Source organism: Sturnira hondurensis, unplaced genomic scaffold, assembly GCF_014824575.4.
Source record: "Sturnira hondurensis isolate 20B ecotype Veracruz unplaced genomic scaffold, ASM1482457v3 Scaffold0006413, whole genome shotgun sequence".
Classification (NCBI taxonomy): Eukaryota; Metazoa; Chordata; class Mammalia; order Chiroptera; family Phyllostomidae; genus Sturnira; species Sturnira hondurensis.
The window spans coordinates 38,224,320-38,246,475 of record NW_028079044.1 but is presented as its reverse complement, the minus strand read 5'-3'; the positions used below and the strand labels follow the sequence as shown (position 1 = coordinate 38,246,475).

The following is a 22,156-nucleotide window of genomic DNA, read 5'->3' as shown; positions in this document are numbered from 1 at the left end:
CTGTCTTATAGCATGTAAAAATTTTAAATAAAAGCAATATTTATTGAACCCATACTCTGCACGAGGCCATATACACAAATCATCACTTTTCTTGTTCCCATTACCCACTTTCCTCTTCTTTGTTCGTAACAGATCTGCCGATTTACCCAAGTTTGCGTCTAAGTGGCATAAAGATTATATTTTCAGTCTCCCTTGCAACCAGCTGAGGGCACACGCGGTGGAAGTATCATGTGGCAACTCCTAAGACCCGCTTTTAAATGAGAATCAGCATGTGCCCTTCACTTCCTTTCTACTCGTCCCTCCCTCCTACCTCCTGGCTAGAGTCAGAGAGGGCACCTTCGCCCATCCGTGAGCTGGAACAGCAACGCCCTGCACGGCGAGCAGTGAAACAGGCGCAGCCCGAGTTCCTGAGAATGCTGTGGCCCACGCCAGCCCCGGGCCGCCTGCGTCCGGGCTTTCACAGGAGCGGAATAAATTCCTAACTGCGTGTGGTAGACAGAACAGTTGCCCCCGAGTCTTCACTCCTCACCGTGTCTCCATCTTTCCCAGGGCCTCATCATGGGCAGAGTGTGCTCCCCACCCCTGACTTGGGCTCGGCCAGTGTGACTTCTTCATGGGTAGAAAAAACCAACAGCTCTGAGCTTGGGCCTCCTGAGGCCTCCGGCATTGCTGCTTCCTATTTTTCACCCCTTGCTTTACTAGAAGGAGGACTCTGGCTAACCCAGCCCCCACCGCAAGCCGAGGTGGACAGGGGCCGTCCTGGTCACACCACAGGGCTCCGGGAGAAGCAGAGCTGCTCGGGTACCAACCCCTGAGAAGTACCTGGTGGAGCCGGTTTAGATCAACCAAAGCTCAGCGAACAGTTGTGAAGGACTACCGACGTCAGCCAGTGAGTCTGGGGATGGTTTGTATTTTAGGAACACCAGTAGGTACACTTGTTCAAGTCGCCATCATTTGCCTCCCTGGTTTTCAGAGCTGAACCAAAGCCTACTTAATTCAGATACCACAGAGTATGAGAAAAAAAGGCCCAGCCTTCGACGAGTGGTCAAAGTGTGAAAAGAGGGGCCAAGTGAGTTTCATGAGGAAGGAAAGTCTTTTCTTAAAAGGCAGCTGTGACACTGGGCTGTATCTGTACAGAAAACGCAATTGGCCCCTAACTCATTCCATACTCAAAAAGTCATTGCGATGAACCATAGTCATAAACATAAAACCCAACGTTGAAATGCATTTCTAGGCCCAAGACAGAGCCAGGGCCAGGCTGGGGTACCTGGTCAGCAAACCGAAACTTGCACAGCCTTCACACCCCTGTAAACACTCTAACTAACCAGAAACGAGGTCCATCCAGGCGGCCAGTGCAGGACCACATGGTCAGCTCTGGGCTGCCTCCTTCTTTCCTGCTTCCTTCTCATTTCAAGAAAAGTTGACTCTGTGGCCCCAGCCGATCACACATTTTCTATCTTCCTCTCCCTTCCTCTTCTTTATTCTACAAAAGCTTTCTGCCCTCACCCCATTATACAGTTCTCCGATGGAGACCTTCTGCTTCATGAAGCATTACATAAAGTTTGTCTGTATCACATAAATTCCTTTATTCATTTTCAACACCAGAAACATATAGGTTATATTACCTAAACTATTATTCTGAGTGCCACAATGTTCTACTTTAATTTTTTTTAAATCATACAATTCACCAAATACATACTTTTGTGCTAGAGACTGAGAAACACTTTTACATGTGTCATTTTATTTCATCCTCAGAAATGGTGCTAACACGCCATATTCCCTCCACGTCTGTAGGACAGCCATGCTTTTTTCTGCCATTCATTCCTCTCCTTTTGGTAAAGGACCTGCATTTCCCTGGAGGGCCCACTTTCCCTTCTACTGCTCCGGGTGGCTTTTCAGGCTCTGCCTTCAGGCCTTTGACATGGTGGTGGGGGGGGGGGGGTCCCGGATTTCTGGTGCTGCCTTCTGTCTTGCTGTAGCATTCTGTTCCAACCTAGATGCAAGGTTCCCAAATTCCCGAGAACCACCTGGACCACCTGGAGAGCTCATTGAAACAGAGGTTCCTCAGCCTCAGCCGGAAGAGTTTCTGATTAGTTAAGGGTAAGGCTCACCAATTTGCCTTCCTGAAGCTCCCAGCTGACACTGGCTGGCCCTGGGCTCTGAGGCTTTTTTTTTAGAACGTAAGTTCTGGGCCCCTACCCAGACTTAGGGGATCAGACTCTGAATGCAAGACCCAGAAATCTTGAATTTTAATAAAAATCTCCTGATGATTTTTATGCATCCCCAAGTTTGAGGTCCACTATTTCATTAAGTGCTTTAGAACTCTGACTTCGTATTAGAATCAAGGGAGGAGATTTTTAAATATTCAGAAGGCCAGATACCTCCCTTAGGGATTCTTATTTGGTTTTCCTGAAAGACCACAACAGAGACAAGTTTGCCAGCAACAGTTGAGAAAGGCTGCTCTGAATCGTAATGTCCTTAGAGAGGAGGATATGGCCCTGGTATGTACCTGCAGAAGCTGGCAATGGTAGTGGGAAGAAGGAGGGGAGCAAATGAGGCTAAGGTATCACTTACTTTCTTAGAGAACTAAGGAGCCCTTCCAACATTTGTTTTAACGGCCGCATTGTATTCCACCCTAGTCTGAAGGCCATTTATTGAACATGTGCTAAGTGCCAGACACTGTCTTATCTACAATTAACCCTATTGACCCCTAAGAAAACTGAGGCTGAGAGAAGTCCCAGGTGGTTATTTGCACCTGAAACCGCCTGCCTCCCAGACCCAGGGCTTTTCTGTCTCAGAGGTTCTCAGTCTGGCTGCACATTAGAAAAACCCGGGGAGCACTTACATTACAAAATGCCTGGACCCCACGCCAGACGGAAAAAATCTGAGTCTCTCAGGTGGGGTTTGGGCATCTGCCTTTTCCCTCTCCCCCGTGGTTCTGGTGCACAGTGAGGGCCAAGGACCACTGTGCCACAGGCTTCTGCTTCTCAAACTGGTTGTAAGCAGACGTGGTTCTGACTTCTTGTTTTCCTTTATCAGCTGCAGCAGACTCACTTGCTTCTCCATCTTTTGTCATTTTACCAAAGTCACAGGAAAATCTCAGGAGGTCTAAAGTGTTGCTTAGCTAGAACGTGATAGGGACCAGACATATTCAGGCAGGATGTTACATCCAGAAAAACTAAAGTAATTTCTCATCGCAGTGAGATAATGGGGGAGGAGGAGGTGTTGTCTCAGGATGTTAGAGCAGGATGTCTACCAGCACAAAGGACAATGACATAGAGTGACACTGAATCTCATAGCGCCTTCAAACGTGGTCAGATAATGGCTCTCTTATGATCACCTATTTCTGGAGATAGGAAGGAAAGACACAGTGTATCTCTGTCCTCTGGGGATTAGCAATGGCCTCTGGGAAACAGCTTCAGAGTTGATGGGGAATCCCAGTAGGTTGCCTTGTATTGTAACTACACTTGTTCTAAAAACAATGTATCTCATGGGCAACAGAGTGTACATGCATGCAATCTCTCTCCTCTTTCTCCATACACACTTATGCATATTCAGATAACCCGCATCAGAATAACTCATAAAAGAGAATGATGAGTGAGGTAGTAAATAACCCGTGGAGGCAGACAATGTTAACAATATTTCAGTTAGGATGTAACAGTAGAAAATTGAAACAGTGGGAAATTGTAGGCCACCCCACCATTCCTTTGACATTGTTTCTGTAAGTGTGGACTCTGACTAATATGTAGGTTGTAGATGAACACCATGTTTGTATAAGAATCCTAGGAACTACAGTAACTTCTAAAGATATAGACCCTGACCTTCCAGCATCCCAGCTCTGAGAGATTTGCTGACCTTCAACTCTGGAGCCAGGAGGACGTGAAGTCAGTATGATTAAACCCGGATGCTGTGCACCGGACCATCACTTGCCTTATTGGAATAGACTGTGCTCGTCTGCACGTAGAGAACTTGACAATCCCTCCCCTTGATTTCCTTGTTCTGTTCCCCTCTCCTCCTTATAAAAACTTCTGCCTCCACTGAGAGGTAGGGATGGGCTTTGAGACATGACTCCTTCTTCCAGATGGCTGGCATCTGCAAATAAACCACTTTCCTTTACATCAGTACCTGCCTGTCAAGTATTGGTTATAGAAGCAGGCAGTCTGACCTGCATTCAGTCACAAGGATACATGGTATTTTGTCAGCTTCCTATGTATTTCCCTTTTGCCGAAATGTACAATTCTCTTTCCCCCCTAACTGGTGGTTACTTTCAAATGCCTGAATGTTCAAGAAATAGTTTTGAGCGACACATGTGCTGTATGGGCAGGCAAAGGTAGATGGCCCCTATTTTGTCATACATAAAAGAAACTGATAGTGACAGTCCTATGAGGAAGGTTGGAGACCCTGTGACACAGGTGATAATACATGATAATGACAGAGTCCATTTCATCCTGCTCACTTCGTTTACTCACTCAACACTTACTGAGCACCTAGGTGCCAGAAATGACATCAAGCACTACTAGAAAACAAGGGTGAAATAAAACGAGATCTTTGAACTTGACCCAAAGAAAAGCCCAATGACAGCTCTCAGTATCTAAATGTGTTGTTTCAGGAATGCTGATGAGACATAAAACCCCAGAGGCTGTCGTGACTAGGCTGCTGCCTCCCTGCCCAGCTCTCTGGGGTTTTTGCAGCCCCCATTCTAAGGGGCTGCAAAGGTGGATAGTAGGCGCTAACACATGGATGGATCTTCTACAACCCATGCCGTTCCTTGAGCTTCGAGTCCCTGCTCTTTCTCAATGTGGAGGAGTCTCTAACATTCAGTATGAACTTTATTTTTTCACATAGCTAAACAGCACCTGCTTGCATTACCTACCACATAAAAGACTTGCATGCATTAATTCCATTTTTGGAGATGAGATTACATAGGAATTATCATTTTGATTAACATCAAGTCAAACAAAACATCATTGCAAATAGTTATGCCAAGTGATGAACATTTGGAAATTTTACCCTTTCAGCATTTACTACCTGTGGGGAGGTTTAGACAATTTGCAACATTTTGGAAGCTAAAGAGAACAGATGGTGTCTTCCAGACCTCAGCAGGGAGTGGACAGTGAGCTGGTAAGATCTTTTTGGAATTAATTCGTAGGAGAAAAAGGAATGAAACCACAGCACCCAACTAACTTGTAATTTTTTCCTTTAAAGAAATTGGAACCAGTTGCATATTTTCTTCTTTAGGCTGCCATTAAAATACTTCTAAATGACACATTAGTTTTGTTCAATCTCCTTGGTTACATGAATAATTCGAGTATGTATTGTATACCTACTGTGTAATACTTTCTAAAAACAACTTGAGATAGCTAATACAATTCACCCATTTAAAGTATACAAATTAAATGGTCTTATACGTTCTCATTGTTGTATGTCCATCACCCCAACAAACTTGAGAAATTTTTTATTACCCTGGAAACCCTACACCTCTTCCCCCCGGCCCCCCCATCTTAGATATACATTAACCTACTTTCTGTCTCTATTTGCCCACTTTGGACATTTCTTGTAAAATGGAATCATACATGATCACTTGTGACTATTTTATTTCACTTAGCATGTTTTCAAGGCTTATCCATGGTGTAGAGACATATTGAGTTCATTTCTTTTTATTGCCAAATAATATTCCATCATATGCTATACCACATTTGGTATATAATTTCATCAGTTAATGGACATTTGGGGTGTCTCCACATTTTGGTATTATGAATACATGAATTTTGTGTGGACACAAGTTTTCATTTCTCTTGGGTGAAACTGATAAATAACAGGGGATAACTCTTATTTTTTACAAAATACATTTATCTACTTCTAGAGAAAGGGGAAGGGAAGAAAGGAGAGAAACATCAATTGGTTGCCTCTCACAATTAAGTTCTCCAAGGAAAATGAATGGAATGATTTCCAACCAAGAATTCTTTATCTTGCTAGACTATCAGTCCAACAAATATGAGGGCAGACATACTGGTTGAGCCTCAAAAAAAAATGTACTTCCTACACACTCTTTGCTTCATGAGAGGAGAGAAAACCAAGCAACAGTAAAATGAAGAATCTAGGAAAAACAAGTGAAAAAGTAGATCTCTGGATAAGGGCAAGGAGTACCCGGGTGACAGCTGAGCAACATACTCAGCAGAAAACCTTTCCACGTTAGAAGACAGAAGGCTCCAGAAGTATCTCCAGGGGTAAGAAATGACCTGATACTATCATAAGGAAAACTGTACTTTTGAGATCCTTTACAGAATTATTAAATTATGTGGTAAGATCAAGTCAGATACTAAATTGGGACATTACAAACTTCTGGAATAACAAAAAAATAGTGTAAAAAATTCAATCACAGCATGCTACTTGGTTCAGAAGATTCTAAGGTTTATAGTCATAAAAATACTGAATTTAGGATGTATCAATATATTGGAAAATGGTTGAGCAACATAAGCAACACTTCCATTCTTTCTGGTGGGAAGTCAATAATGGATGGATCAAAAGGGCGCAGCATATTCGTATCATTTGGAAATATAAATTATAGATAACTCTGCATAAGTTGAAGGAAGTTTCCTCTGTGAATGTGAGAGACATCTTTTTTTTTTTTTTGCACCAAGCCTTTTGACACTATTTGACTATTTAAACTATTTCCATGCAATGTTGCCAGGTGGAATGGTGATGAGACACAAGGAGACAATAGTTTGACATCCATGCACAATCTCCAAAAACAACCTCCTAAACCCCTTAACTGTTTTGTTTTTTATTTATAAATAATTTTATGCAAAGACAATGGACCAATATCCATTTACAAAAATAAGATTTTTCTAATCCTAAATACTTCATTTTAAAAAGAAATGTACTTTTCACATTTGAATGTCTTTCAAAGTATCCAAAGGATGCTTATCCTTCTGCAGTCTCCTTTTCAGAAAGTACTTTTGAGGTTGACCTGTTCCGGATTCTTTTTCTTTTTCTTTTCTTTTCAGGGGCAGATGGGTTTGTATCCTGTGCTTTTTTCCTTTTCTTCAAACAGCTAAGAGGATTGGGCCCACTTACTTTCTTACGCTTTTTTCTTCTTCTCTGGTCAGGGTTTGTCACTAAACCCTGTTCCTCTTTGAGTTGCTTGATACTCTGCTTCTCATGAACTGAGACAAGCTGACCTGACCCGACTGCTTTAACGAAGGCAACTGTTTTGGGAGAAGGTTTGTCCAAGACTATAGTGTTCTGAATAACAAACATAAGAGGAACTCCGGGCCTTTTCTTTACTTTCATAGACAAATTCTGATCCTGTTAAAAAGAAAAACAGAATTATTTAGTTCAAGTATGTCAATTAAATGAGATGCCTTAGATAGGTTTCTGAGACGTCAAGAGAGTTATATTAAAAACAGAAGAGATCACAGGTGTTATTTTTCAAATTAGAATGTCTCACCAGTGGGAGTACAATACATTTTATAATAAAGGAAGAGAAACATAAAGATTGAGCACAAATAGTTAAGTGTTAGCAATGTGAACTGGACTTATCAATACTCTAGGATAGTGATTTTCAGCCTTTTTCATCTCATGCCACACTAAAGTAGTCACTAAAATGCTGTGGTGCACCAAAAATATATTTACTGCTGCTCTGACCCCCCCCCAAATAAGGGTATAATTTTGATTGATTTGCTCCTCCTCCCAGTAATTCCTACCCTTTTTGCTCCAAAGTGACTAGTAAAAAAATCAGATGCCTATACTTGTACATAAGGATTTCTGGTACCAAAATTAACCAATCAGATGCAACTTTATTATGCAACATGACCGATAACTTGCAACTCTTATTATATAACCTATATATTTATGCTTCAAGACAAGGCATTCACACTGGATGGCCATTGTTGTTTGGGCTACGGTCATTTTCTTTAATTTGACAATCCAAGGGGAAAAGAGATCAGTGCCCCTGACCAAATAGTCAGGTACTGCACTGGTTGAATATCACTGTTCTGGGACCACGAATTACAAACCAATGCAAAGATAAACATGGTGCCTGTGCTCTAAGATGCTCCAGAGCGGGTCAAGAATGTTCACAGAGGTTGAGGTAATAGAAATAAGGTAGGAATCAGCTGACTCAGACTCTAGATTCAGCTTTGCCTCTAATTACGTAATTTTATAGTTCTGAAAGCATATTCAAGCAAATCTGTATAAAAGTGAATTCCTTCATTAATATCACCAATGAGAGTCTCTTTTCCCCTGCCTCCAGGTCTTTTGAAAAGCCTGAAACAGTTCGATGTTGGTGGTACAATCTCAAATAATAGGAAACATGACTTTTTGAAAAAGAGTATGAAATGCAGGAACAGGAAAACACATTTATGAAAATAGAGTGCAGAATCTTTGCTCTACTTATTTTCCCTTCAAGAACCCCAAAACATATCATCACATCTCTATATCAATGTTTTTATTTTAAAAAAGGAAACCAGTAATTAAGAAAATCAATGTGCTTACGGTTCTCCAATTATCTAATGACAGCTACTTTTACTGATTTCAAATTAACTTATAAGCTGGTATTTTAATAAAGCTGATACACTGTAACCACCTCCACTAAATTTTTCTAATTATAAATAGCTCCATATAAAGTATGAGTAGAAATGATTAGAATTGGCTCTGGTTTTAAAAGGAGTATCACCTGCGATGCCACAAAATAATGATGAGGATTTCCGTCTTCAACCATGGAAAGTAGACATTCTGACCCACTCACCGCATTCTTGAAATGGGAACAATTTCGAACCTGGCATTTTTGTGCAATCAGTTTTGCCCCATATAAGTCCTTTCCCAATGTTTCTAACTCTTTTAACACACACCTGAAAAAGAAAGTGTTATTAGCAGTTCATGATTATAATAGAGACATATCAATTATTCACATAAAGCCAAGTATAAAAATAATACTCATATTTTTAAAAACTAAAGCTATACCAATATAATTTGACTTTGGTAGGCAGAAATCATATAGTAGCCACTCACTCTTTAAAGACCTGGAAAATTCATACACCAAGTAGAAAGAATAAAAAAAAACAAGTTAAAATTTACTGAGTGCTTATGTTATGTGCCAGGCAGCATGCTAATTAATCTTTATGTGAATTCTTGCTTAATCTCAAAACAGTCCTACAAAGTTGGGTAGCTTACTTTAAAATTATGCTTATTTCAGAGCACCTCATTCTGAGAGATTTCAAGTAATATGCCCAAATTTAAATTAATAAATGATAAAGCTGAAATGTGAATCCAAATACTGGGTTGGCCAAAAAGTCCTTTATGCTTTTTTTCTGTATGATGGCTCTAGGAGTGCTTAGTTGTCTTTAACTTCATTCAGAACAATTTTGTTAGATTGTATTGTGGCAGCTGTCATATCAGTGTGCATTGAAAAAAACTTACCAAAATTGGTGAATTTTTGTAGAGCCATTTATATAATGAAGGAAGAAGATACGTAACATTTTCAGCATATTATGCTTTATTATTTCAAGAATGGTCAAAATGCAATTGACATTTAAAGGCTTGTGTAGTGTATGGAGAAGGTGCTGTGACTGATCAAATGTGTCAAAAGTCGTTTGTGGTTTCTTGGTACTACTATTTTAGCCAAAAAAAATTCTTTGCTGTGGGGCTGTCTTATGCCCTGAAAGATGTTTAGCAGCACCCCTGGCCTGTACTCACTAGAAGCCAATAGCAGGAGACAGCTGACATACTCAAAATATCCAAATCAACAAAATTATTGGTGCAAATAAAAAATGTATCTTTTATTTTATGGAAAAAAACTAAACGGACTTTGGCCTACCCAATAGTTCGACAAGAGAAGCCTTGCCAACCACAGTGCTATGTACTTGTACTTCAAGTACGAAATGGTCCACCTTCAAAATATCCTCAACTCAGAAAAGTAAAAATTCTCAAGTCATCGGGTTGTTGCAAAATAATCCCCAATCTGCACCTCTTGTGGAGGAGTCACATATTACTATTTAAATAAGTTTCTAGCCCTTCTTCCATTGAGAGAGAGAGAGAGGATGAGAATGAACTACTGGGTCAACTGGGCCAGCCCTCACCAGACTCCCTTTATCACCCCATTAGTTTTTGTTTTTTTGAGATTTTGCTTTTTACCATCACCAGTTTTGACCTCTATTTTGAGTTCCAGGCCCAAATTATCTATCACATAATTCCTATGGATGTCCTGCCACCAGTTTTTCATTCGCCAAGCCTAAAACCAAACTCCTTTCCTCCAGGGCTTGCTCTGCGAACTCTTTTCTTCCCAGACACCCTGGGTAGAAATCAGAAACCCTAACTGACCTTTCATTCCTCACCCTGACCCCATCCCACCGCCTGTTAGCCCTACCTTAGCTGCTGGTGCCTATCTCAGTAATGCCTCCTTGGGGAAGCCCCTGGGTTTCTGGCTTCCCTATCCCAGTTTCAGGATCACATTATTTCTAGAGTGGACCATCACAAAACAGGCCTGCCTGTCTTCACTCTCATTTCTCCAACATGCCCCTCACACTTTTGTAGTTATTTTTCTCTAAAAGATTTTATGTCTGATAACATTCTGCTGCTCTACTTCCTCAAATCATGAAAACTCCACATTTCTTAAAACCTGAATATGAGTAAACTTTTGAGATCTATTAGTGGCAGCAAATAAATTGTACAGAGAAACACGTGATCTGATTTCTTAAAAAACAAGTAGCAAATTTCAAACAAGGGAGAGAGAACTCTCTCTCTCTTATAGTTTTAAAAAAGGCTTAAAAGCCATGGAAACGAGAGTAACTTATGTACCTTGTTTGAACTCAGACTTTAAAAAGCCTTCTTTGTCTCTTAATGATACACACCAAGAATTGGCAGAATATGATTTAAAATAAACCATCAACAAGGAGGGGGAAGGATGCATGAAACCTGGTTTCCCACGTTGATAACTGTACAGCTGGGTGCCATACAGTCCATTATAACATTCTACTTTTGTGTAGGTATGAAATATGCGAGAAGTTAAAATGAATTGTTCTGGGACAAATGCTGTAGAATAGCATTTTCTGCGGTACTTCTCAACTTTTTTAATATTATAGCACCATATTAAAAATCTTCACATTTCTAGGGTGCACAGGGATAAACGGACAAGCTGCTTACAGCCAGAAGCAACCAGCTGGGGGGCACAGGCTATCCAAGGACTTGGCTGGGAGCCCTGAACATTACGGGGATGGGGCACTTGGGGGCATCTGTCACCCGAGTGGGGCACTGCTTGCGAAGTTGTGACTACGGGGCGCTGTGCACTAGGGTAGTTGTGCACAGCATAGTTGTGACTACGGGGAGCTGTGTTCCGTGGGAAGAGCGGGCCAGCGACGCCGTGTGCAGGCAGGAGCACATCCTCCATCCTCGTGTTTCTATGTGCACCCATGCGCGACACAGCGCACGTCAACAGTGGCTCCTCACTGGGGTGGCATTATGGTTCACCCTTTCTTTTTTCAAGTATATTTTAAAAGTAATATTCTACAATGAACAAGAAATTTTAACATAATGGTTCTTCATGATCTAGCCTCAATTTACCTTTTCTCCCGCTTCATCCTCAATGACACTCTGGGCCCTCATCTCACGCCCAGCCACTTCACAACCCCACCTTCGCGCCTCACAAGGGACGTCACTCACCTCTCTCTTGTCACTCCAAATACTCCTGACCCTCAGAACTGACCTGTAACTGGCCTCCAAAGTTCCGTCCTCCACGAAACCCCACGACCCCCACCTCTCCCTTCCCTTCCCACAAGGGGCCACCGGGACACTCGCCCCGGGGACAGAGCCCGCCGACTGGAGGCGGACACGTGCACGTTCTCGGGCACGAGGGCCGGGAGCTAGTCCCGTTCACCACGCTGCCCTCAGTGGTCACGGCTGTGCTTGGCAGATGAGTAAGACACGAATGGCCTTGGGCAAAGGCGTCATCTCCAGCCCCGACGCATCTTTTTGGGAATGCAAGATGTTAACTCACAGGGCAGTCGTGAAGCTTGAAGTTTTTCAACGTAAATTCGGAAAAGGCATGCAAATCACCACCATTTAAAAGGGGTGGGTTTCAGGTGCCCACCTGCTGCTCCACATCCACCGTACTTACTCACCTGATACTCCGGCGACCTTAAGTTATGATACAAAAGCCTCTCTTCTGACAGATGATAAACCCAATGCTCAGAGAGTTTAAAACACTTGCCCGAGATAACAGAGCTAGTACGACCGAGACCAAGCCTCAAAGTCAAGTCGGACTACAAAGCACGTGGTCTTAATCGCAAGGCTAAGGACACGTGCCTATTTCAGGGCACTGTACTGTACTCCCGGCCTGCATTGTGCGTATTACCCCCTTGCCCTCCCGAGAACCACCCGCAACTGGCAACTCCTCGTGGGCTCACCGGGGTGGCCTCTTCTCCACGACACCCGCTGCCCCCCGCGCCGCGAGGGCCCACCTGGTGGTGCACAGCTGTGTCTCCGCCATGAGGTAGCGGGGCAGCTGCTCCCGCAACTGGATGCGGCCCCGCAGCGCCGCCTGGCAGAAGGTGCCGTCTAGCAGGATCTGGTACGGCTCGCGGACGCCGAAATTGTTGCGGAAGAAGCCGAGGTGCTTCTTCGCATGTTTCTGCCTCGTGATCTTCATGCCTGGCTTCCCCGGACCAAGGCCCGGGACCGCGAAAGGCCTCAAACAACTTCCTTCACTGCCAGCTACCAGCGTAGCCGGCTCCTCCCGGAAATGAAACTCCTTTACCCCGGAAGCAAACGCGCCACCTCCTGGGTCCGCCCTCTGTTTACCTCACACCCGGACGGGCGCGCGCCTCACGACAGTGCTTGCGCTTTAAGGGGCGTGCCCTGGGGGGCGGGGCTTGCGCCTAGGCCGGAAAGTCGCGGGGTGCTTAGCTGCGCAGTTACGAGCTAGATTGAAGAATTTTTGGACTGCGTTTAGCGCTTTAGCGAGCGAGCAGTTAGCCTTTTAAAGGTTGACCGTGTGGTGATAATCACTGATAATTTTAAGCCTTAACTCGTTACAGGCACTATTCTAGGTAATTTGCCCCACGTTCGTCCCTTTAATGATTTTAATTCCCAAGTGAGGGAAGGAAAGGGATCAAAGTATATTGGACAGCTGTGACTGCACAGGTTTGTACTGGTTACCTTCCTATAAAGAAGTTAAATGTTAAGTACCTTTACAAAGAGCACGTGGTTCTGGAATCTAAGTCGCCAGCCTTAAGTTCCAATGTTGTTGCTCACCGCCCCCCACAGAAACTGCCCGCAACCTAGGAGCCAGGTGCCAGGGCAGAGTCCTGCTTTGCCTCTCCCCGCTCCTTGAGGCCATCCCTAATTACCCGGGGCATTTGGGGTGGACCTCCCAAGAGCTTCGTCTTCTGAGTCAGAATCCTTGCCTTAGTTCTGCCCCTAACCCAAGCCACTTGACTTTGAACAAGACCCCCAGAAAGCTAGGTTCAGCTTCCAAATTGTCAAGTAGGTTGGCAGGAGAGGATTGCTTTTAAGAACCCTTTTTACGTCCGTCTATAGTTCCTGAGGCAGGAAGGCTACATCCGGGGTTAGTTAACAGGAAGGTACAACACGGACGGAAAGTTTAGAAACTATTTGGTCAACTTGATTAATGAAGAGAGGGAATCAGGAAATTTTGAGTTCCCCAGGGACTAATTGCCAAGTATCCGCTTCAATTCAAGGCAAAAGAACCAAAAAATGGGGAGTATGGAATTTTGCAGTTTTGTCCTGACCTGGAATGTGTCCCAGATCTAGTTTTGGCTAAAGATTGGGAGAAGGAACCAACACAGAAAAATGATTTACAAAGTGTTAGAGATGTGTTATTTGCACTTGGGGGTTTTATTTGAAGATACAGATTTATGAAATTGGAACTAAGATGTTCTAGAATGTCCTGAGTCCCAGCACAACATTACTTGGATGATTGCTTTCATTTAACAGAAAATAGAGTTAGGAATTGAAAGCCGTACATTTATTGTAGGATTGGGCTCATGGTTCTTCAGTATACTTACTTTCTCTTTTCCAATTTGAATCCTCACAACCCATGTTTGCCAACCCCCCACCCCTACTCTGACTGTACACCCACCACAGGGAGAGAAATTCGCCACTCTAGCCTTGCAAAACAGCTAAAACGTTTATAAAAATAGGCTCACAGATTTATCTACTAGCTCCATCAAGTTGGCCACATTTCACTAATAAGCAAAATGCAGTCCAGGACTAAGAATTGGAGTCATATTCTAGTTTTTTAAAAATTTACTAAACTACAGCATAATTTTTCAAGCTCCTTGTTCATGATAGTCCCATTTGCATGCCTGACCCTTATTTTGCAAACATGAAGACACTTTAGACAAGTGAAGATCAAGTTTAACTCACAGTTTTCTATTATAGCCCTGCTTCTCAAAACATGGTCCTGCGACAGAGAAAGATCTTGGTGGGCTTGTTTATGATGGCCGTTTCTGACTCAGAACGTGTCAGAGGGATGTGAAGGAGAGGGATACCATTTAGTGAGGAAGTGACATTTATTACAATCTCCCCGAGTCATTACTGTGTATCTTAGTGTTTCTGAAGAAACATTGTAAAGCATCACTGGTTATACGATGCAACATTTTTAATCAGTGGCCCACTGAACAGTTTTGGGCCTGATGCCAAATGACCTGGTAAGACTACAGCCAAGGCAGAAGCCAAATATTGCCATTATTGCATGACATATTTGCGTGTAGTTTAAATCTGAGATTTTATGTTGAAATTATTATACTGTTATTAAAAATTTAATAGTCGTTGATACATTTTTGACCTTACAGTGCAGGATCAATAATGTCTCAGCACTGACAGCTGCTAGTCTTTACCTCAGGTCACTGCAACAGACATTGGTCATGCCAAACGGACATCTAAGTAGGCAGGGGATTGATTTATGTGTCTTCATTTTTTCACACTCTTAATATTCTTTTTTATTAAGAGTCAAATAGAACATAATATGATGTTGTTGTACGTGATATCGGAGGTTTTCTTTATGAAATTTTGATGAAGCCAAGTTGACATGAGAATGATTTTTTCTTGTAATGTGTGAATAATTCCCCCAAAAGACTTTTTCATGACAGTTTCATGGTCTAAATGTCATTAAAGAAGCAAATATTTAATTTAATTCCTAAAGGTTGTTTAATTTCATAAATGCTAAATACCATGTAATTCAGCAAAGATATATATTGTGCTAGCATTCTGCCTTACATTATATTTAAATATTTATAAACATTTATTAATATTTATCAGATCAAAAAATACAATATTCTTCCTAATGTTACCTAGCTAACGTGCTCTCTAAATAAAAAAATTCTGTAAATAAATCTTTTAAAACAACTTTGGTAAACCGGTTTGTACTGAGGGCTTATTAAGTTATTTGCTAAGATCCCCTAGGAAAAACTTCATCATGGACTCACTGTTAATTTTTATATGTAATGTAAGGTGTTTTGAAGTTTTGATTTGGAAACTGCTACATTTAAAAAAACTTTTCTGTTTTCAAATTACAAAAATAACACGTGCCTATTATAACAAGTGAAACTTGGGAAGAACACAAAGATATTCATCTCCTTTCCCCTTGCCCAGATATGACAGTTGACAACGGACTATGTATCCTGAAATCCTTCCTTATTCATTTATTTACACAGTTGACCCTTGAATAACTGGTGTTAAGGGTGTCGACTCCCACACAGTTGAATATCTGTTTATACCTCTCACTCCCCAAAGCTTAACCATGGTTGTCCATTGGTATCTGCAGGGGACTCCCCATCTCCAGGAACCAAAATCCACAGATGCTCAAGTCCTTTATATACAGTGACGTATAAGGGTTGGCTTTTCATTTCCATGGATTTCCAAATGCAGATGGAAAGCACTGGTTTTAATTCACAGTTGGTTGAGTTTGGGAATTTGAAACCTGGGGATAAAGAAGGCTGACTATATATTTATTGAAAAAAATCCACATATGTGTATCCACACAGTTCAAACCTGTGTTGTTCAAGAGTCAACTATTTATCATTCGCATATATATTTGCATTTATATGTACAGATTTATGTCATTCTGTGTTATTAAAAAATAGAACCATATTTTATCACTTTTATGCATTTTTCTTTTTTTCACTCAATAATCCCTGGGGAAATCCTTCCCAGCCCACCACCCCAAGTCAATTAGCATAGCTCTCATTCATTATTTTTAGTGGCTGCATGAAATTTAATGTAAAAGCACCACACAAAAAATGTGGTACAGACTGTGAATTGCTACCCCATATCGCTTCTCTTCTGTTTAGTAACAGAATTTTATTCTGGATTTTATCAGAATTTTATTCTGATTTTATTCTGGACAGTAATGTGCCCAGAAAAAGAGAATCTATTCTCCAGCATTCTGTGCAGGTAAGTATAGTCTTATGATGAAGTAATAGCCATGGCTATGAAGGTATAAGGGTTACAGGGCACTTCTGGAATGGCTGCTTAAAGGAGGCTGACTTGGCTTGGTCATGGGCACTTCTGACTTTTTCCTACCTCCTTCCTTTCTACTCCCTGAAATTTGGATGTGATGAATGGAACACAGCAGCCCATTTTATACCATGGGGCAGTCTTGAGATTGGAGACCATAGACTAAGATGGCAAAGCAGGTCAAAGGAGTGTGGGGCGTTTGTTACAATGAAACAGATCCAAATGCAGACTTTCTACCTCTGGACTCGTTTTACATGAGAACACAAATAAATTTCTACTTTGGTTTTAAAAATATAATTTTAAGTTTCTATCCATTTTGAGGTGTTTTGTTTAAAAGAGGCATGTTAAGTTTACAACAAAATTGAGAGGAAGATACAGAGATCCCCCATATATCCCCTGCCTTCCCACACATAGCCTCCCCATTGTCAACATCATGCACCAGAACAGGGCTTTTTTGCTTTTTACCAAGGATAAACCTACATTTAAGCATTACTTTTCCTTTATATACAGTCAAATCCAATCCTAATAGATAAAAGCTAACACTACTTGCCAGAATTAGAGAATTTTATACTGACAGATGTCTTTGATGAAACTTTGAGTTGGCGAGTGTTTGCCAGTACAATTCCCTTTTTTTGAACAGGTTCAAAACCCTAGTTTCCAAGTTTTCTGTGACAGATAGAATACTTTCTTAAAGTAAAATAAACTAAATCCTTTTTATATACTCTAGAAGCTATCTCAACATTTGTTTCTTTTGAAAGTATAAATAACTTGATTTGATCTGTGTAAGTCAGTATGATGTATCTCTGGTTGAGAAATGTTAGTTAAATATGAAGAACCCCAGCTGCTTGGGCAAAAGAAACATCAAGGAAATATCAGTGTAATTAGTGACAGCCCAGTTGTCAATTACAGAACGCGAGCAAGATTTTCTGTTGGTCCGGCTGCTATTGCGGCTCTTACTACAGGGTAAATGACAAAGGAGAAACCAGGGAAAAAGTTTCAAGTGATGTTTTTTGTCAAAAATATATTTCCAAGCCAGTCAGTATGGAGAAGTGCCCACCACTGGTTATCAGGTGATGGTTGTCAGATGGCTGTGAGATCAGACTAGCAAATGTTCTTGCCATAACAGTTTATTTGAATGAAATCGCACTGAGAACAATAGTGCTCTCCATTGGGATTTACACACGCTAAAGGTATTAATTAAAGTGGTAACAACTGGGGGAAAAGAGCAAAAAATTAAATAGCGGCAGCAACGTGCAACAGGTTTGATGCTTAACAAACTGCCATTTGAAATGTAATTAAATATTAATTGAAACTGGTGGAGATGGTCATACTGTTTGGGGGCCTTTCATTTTGACCTATCAAAGCATTTTAGAAGATTAATGAATTCTCATAAAATTACTCTAGGTAAGCAAATATTATTGCTATTACTTAAAGGAGTTTAAAAATTGGAAATTATGTCATATTATGGCATTAAAAGGATTTTCTAAAAACACTTTATTTACATTGAACAAAATGTTGAAGACAACCCTTTCACTCATGGTTATGAATATATTTTTAAGCAGCAGGAGGACTTTAAAGCAGAAACTGAACTCCTGGTGGCAAGAACTTAAACAGGCTTTTAATAATCCAATAGAATATTATTTCAAAGTCTTGAATTTATAATTGAATTCCACCACTATGGGTTATTAATTTCACGATGTTATACAAAATAAAAGTCACTCTTATAATCCGTACAAATGTTTTCAATGCAAGATCAGTATGTTTTAACATTAGTTGTAAGTCATAAATCAAAAGACTGGGATGAAGAGGTCAAATGTCATTTTTAAAATCATTATTTTAGCAAACATAGAAAATATTCACATGCTATGTCATCTGTGTGAATATTTTTATTGTTATTGGTTCTCTTTTCACCCTCCCTATTGTTCCTTTCATAACACCGAACAAATCACTTAGCCCTTCCAAGTGTAACCTCACACAGTCTCACTCTCCGTAAGTACACAGAAGGGGCATATGCCTTAAGTTGGTCCCAGTTGGACTGAAGAGAAATACTTTGTTTCCCATGGTTTGGGGAGAGGTTTTCTTGTTTTTACAAGAACATTATTTTTAAAAAGGTGCATTGTGTCCTTTGCTACAGGCAGGTATTTTGAGATCGTGGGGGAGTCAGTCTGTGGACAGAACCAAAACTTTGCAGAAGACAACGTCAAGAGAATCATAAAGGCCTGGAACCGGAGTCTCTGTGCTGCTTTATTTGGAGTACGGCCCCTCTAGCATTTAGTTGTGTGGTAGAGTACACCCATTTCCTGTTTAAAATCATTTATACATTGTTCTTTTTAACTTTTTTGTTCCTTGTAGCCCGAAGCATATTAACTAGTGGAATATTTGTTAAATCTAGACAAACAGAATGTACTTTCAAATGGCAGCATTACCTGTATAGTACCTGTTTTAAAGAAAAGTAAGACATTCTGTGTATGCTGTCGTTTTATCCTCCATAACCTTGGGCAGAGACCGGGCGCACCAGGAGCTGTGGCAATTAGCTGCTTTCATCTGTCTCCCAAAGGCGTCTTTTTCCTCTCTAGTTATATACTAAGCAACGTGTTTAGTGTTTTAAGCCAGATAATTTTCTTTGGTCAAATGAATATTTATGGACTTCTAAAGAGCATAGTAACTGAATCCAGAACTTTACTTTTGCCGTATTTATATGTTGTTTCTTCTGGCCCTGCTTCTGTTTAATTTTTTTGTGTTAAACCTGGCTCAGTAGGATGGCACCATATATTTCTTGGGGAGAGGGAGATGGGAAAGTTATTACCACTTCCTCCCATTTCCACAGAGCAGAAGTTTCTGATCTCCTTCTCATGACTGAGTAGTGTTGGGGGTTCTACTCCCTGCTTCTCTTTGTACCCTTGTGAATCCTTTATCTTGTTATCTTGTGAACCCCTAAAGAAAGAGGGACTAATCCAATGTTTTGGAAGATACAATGAACATCACACAACAATATCTCCTTCTCGATAGAAAAAAAGATCTGTGTTCCTTTCCTAGAAAATAATCAACACACAAGAGGTAAAGCCATGTATCCCTTCCAGAATCTCTTGCTCATCACCTTTATTGAAAAGGTGCTTTCTTGCTTCCTTTGTTTCTAATGGGTACTAGAGTAGAACCACCCCTCGGTCATATGCCAAGGGGTAGTTCTACTCAGTCATATGCATGAATGTGGTTACTACCCAGAGGAACAGTGAATAGAAAGGTGAGATTGCCTTCCCTCCTTTTCCGTCACACCAGGTCTGGAACAGATGTGAAGCTGGTCCCGTGGAGGCCGGCTGGGAGCTCAGAGTGGCAGCGTTCTGTGTTTATCTACATACTGCTGAGAGACTGTCAGATGTTCAAAGGAACCTTGCCTTCCAGAGAGGTCTGGAAGCAGGCAACAACTGAACGGGAATCAATTGACATTTTAAAAAAATCCTTTGGCTCAACTGAATACCAAATAGGAGTAGAGTGACATTTTAAGAAATCCTTTGGCTCATCTTTTGTGTCTTGACTCTTTCATTTTATTGCATTAAAAGAGATTTTGGTAAGTCTTAGCCAAGCAAAAGAAAAAAAAAAAAAGCTGCGCCAGTACTGGCTGGTTCTAAGTGTGGGGCGGCCACAGTCTGACACTCGCTGGGCTGTGTTTTCCTAGTGGGTAGAGTTACTGCGCCACAAAAGCAGAACTAGTCAGACTGTTGATTTATTTCATTGCTTCCCATTGGGTACGGCAGGCTCTCCTTTGCTTCCTGTCCCCATGCGGGACTTACCCACGGGCAGGGCCCACAGCTTGCTTTGCAAAGGCCCTCACCGTCTCTCTCTTCTCGCCTCTAACTAAACTTGAAGTATTTCCAACAAATATAGAAGAATGTTTAAAGAAACACCAAACTTTAGATTCTGTGACAGAGAGTATGAAGAATATATTGTTGGGAAACAGGGAAAATTGATTTTATCCATTAACTGCATACCCACAATACCAAACTGCCTTTTGTGGGGTTGGCGGGGCAGAGTGCAGCTTACTGGTTGTGACCAACATTCTTTGGGTGATTGAATATATTCAGTACTGTGCTTTAATCTATTATTTTAGTTCATTATTTAGATTATTTAATATATTCTGCTCCTATTTTAGGTTTATTTTGCTCTCATTTTTTCTGGATCTTCAAGAGGGAGCTCAAGTTATTGATTTGAGACATTTCCCTTTCTGTAATGTTTGTATTTAGCTATAAACTTCCTCTCAGCCCTGATGTAGCTGTGTCCCATACATGTTTTATATTTTCACATTTGGGTCAGTGTGTGTTTGTCCATGCATTTTTTAATTTCCGTGAAGGCTTCCCGTTTGATCATGGGTTAGTACAAGTATGTTGTTTAATTTCCAGGTATTTGGAAATTCTGTTGTTACCTTTATGTTTTGACTTATATTTTGAATCCATTGTGACTGGAGATTTGAAGTTTGTTGATGGCTCAGGGTATGATCTATGTATTCCATGGGCATTTAAGAAGAATGTGTATTCTGTTGTTGGGTGAAGTGGTTTATAAATGTTGATTCGAGCCTACTGATCATCGATGTTGTTGCTTAGCTCCTTTATATCCTGTTGATTTTCTTTCTAGTTGTTCTGCCAACTGTTGAGGGAGGGAAATGGATGTTTCCAACTATGATTGTGGCTTCGTTTATTTATCCTTTGAGTTTTATGAACTTTTCTTCACATAAATTCAACTTTGTTGCTGGGGCATGCACATTTAGAATTGTTAGATGTTTCTTGGTAATTGACTAGTTTATCATTATAAAATGCCTCCTTCTATCTCTGGTGATTTTCTTTGCTTTGAATTCTCCTTTATCTGATATTAATATGCCCATTCCTGCTTTCCTTTGATTAATGTTGGCATGATATATTTTTCCATCATTTTACTTTCGTTATGCCTTCATCATTACAGTTTAAGTGACTTTCTTTTAGACAGCCTGTGGTTTGGTCATTTTTATCCATTCAACTAATATTAGTCTTTTAATTGATATATTTAGAATATTTAATATAATTATTGATATATTAAGGCTTAAGACTGTTATTTTATTTGCTTTTTTCTATCCTTTTATTTCTGTTTTCTTTTTAATGTATTTTGTGACTATTGAATACTCTTTAAATTTTCATATCGCTTTACCTAGGGTGCTTTTTTGTGTACCCTTTGTAAGTAAAGCTTTATTATAGTGGATTCCTCAGTGCTGTATTAGATTTGAATAACTTATTTTGGTGTTTTTCTAGGTGTTTTATTAGATTTGAGTGACTTATTAGTTTACTGTCTAGTTCATTTTACCAGTTTGAGCTAAGTATAGAAACCTTACCTTTCTATAGGCCCCTTAACCAGTTCTTTTTAATAGTATGATTGTTTAAAAATTTCTACATATCTACATACGTTTAAAACCACATTGAATACTGTTATAATTTTTGCTTTTTTATTATATATATAAAATGTTAATTTTATAGAGTAGACCATAACCAATGAGTCTTTATGCAAAATTTATTGAAAATTACTTTCTGGTATCAGAGAAGATGACTGATCATATCACTCTCCTGTTGCAATTATTAGGGTCCTCACAATTACAAGCAACAGAAATCCTTCACCAGCTTACATTTAACAAAATGAAATACACTGGTTTACAGAACTAAAAATA

At 40.5% G+C, this 22,156-nt stretch overlaps 1 protein-coding gene across 1 annotated transcript; it reads right to left on the bottom strand.

The window, feature by feature from the left end:
- Positions 1–6,768: 6,768 nt before the first annotated feature.
- On the bottom strand, positions 6,769–12,751 carry UTP23 (UTP23 small subunit processome component). The gene is made up of 3 exons (XM_037048429.1): positions 12,456–12,751; positions 8,678–8,852; positions 6,769–7,308 (listed from the first exon to the last, which is right to left on the bottom strand). Exons 1-3 carry the CDS (start codon positions 12,641–12,643, stop codon positions 6,925–6,927), a joined length of 747 nt encoding a protein of 248 aa, XP_036904324.1. The 5' UTR covers positions 12,644–12,751; the 3' UTR covers positions 6,769–6,924.
- Positions 12,752–22,156: the final 9,405 nt, after the last annotated feature.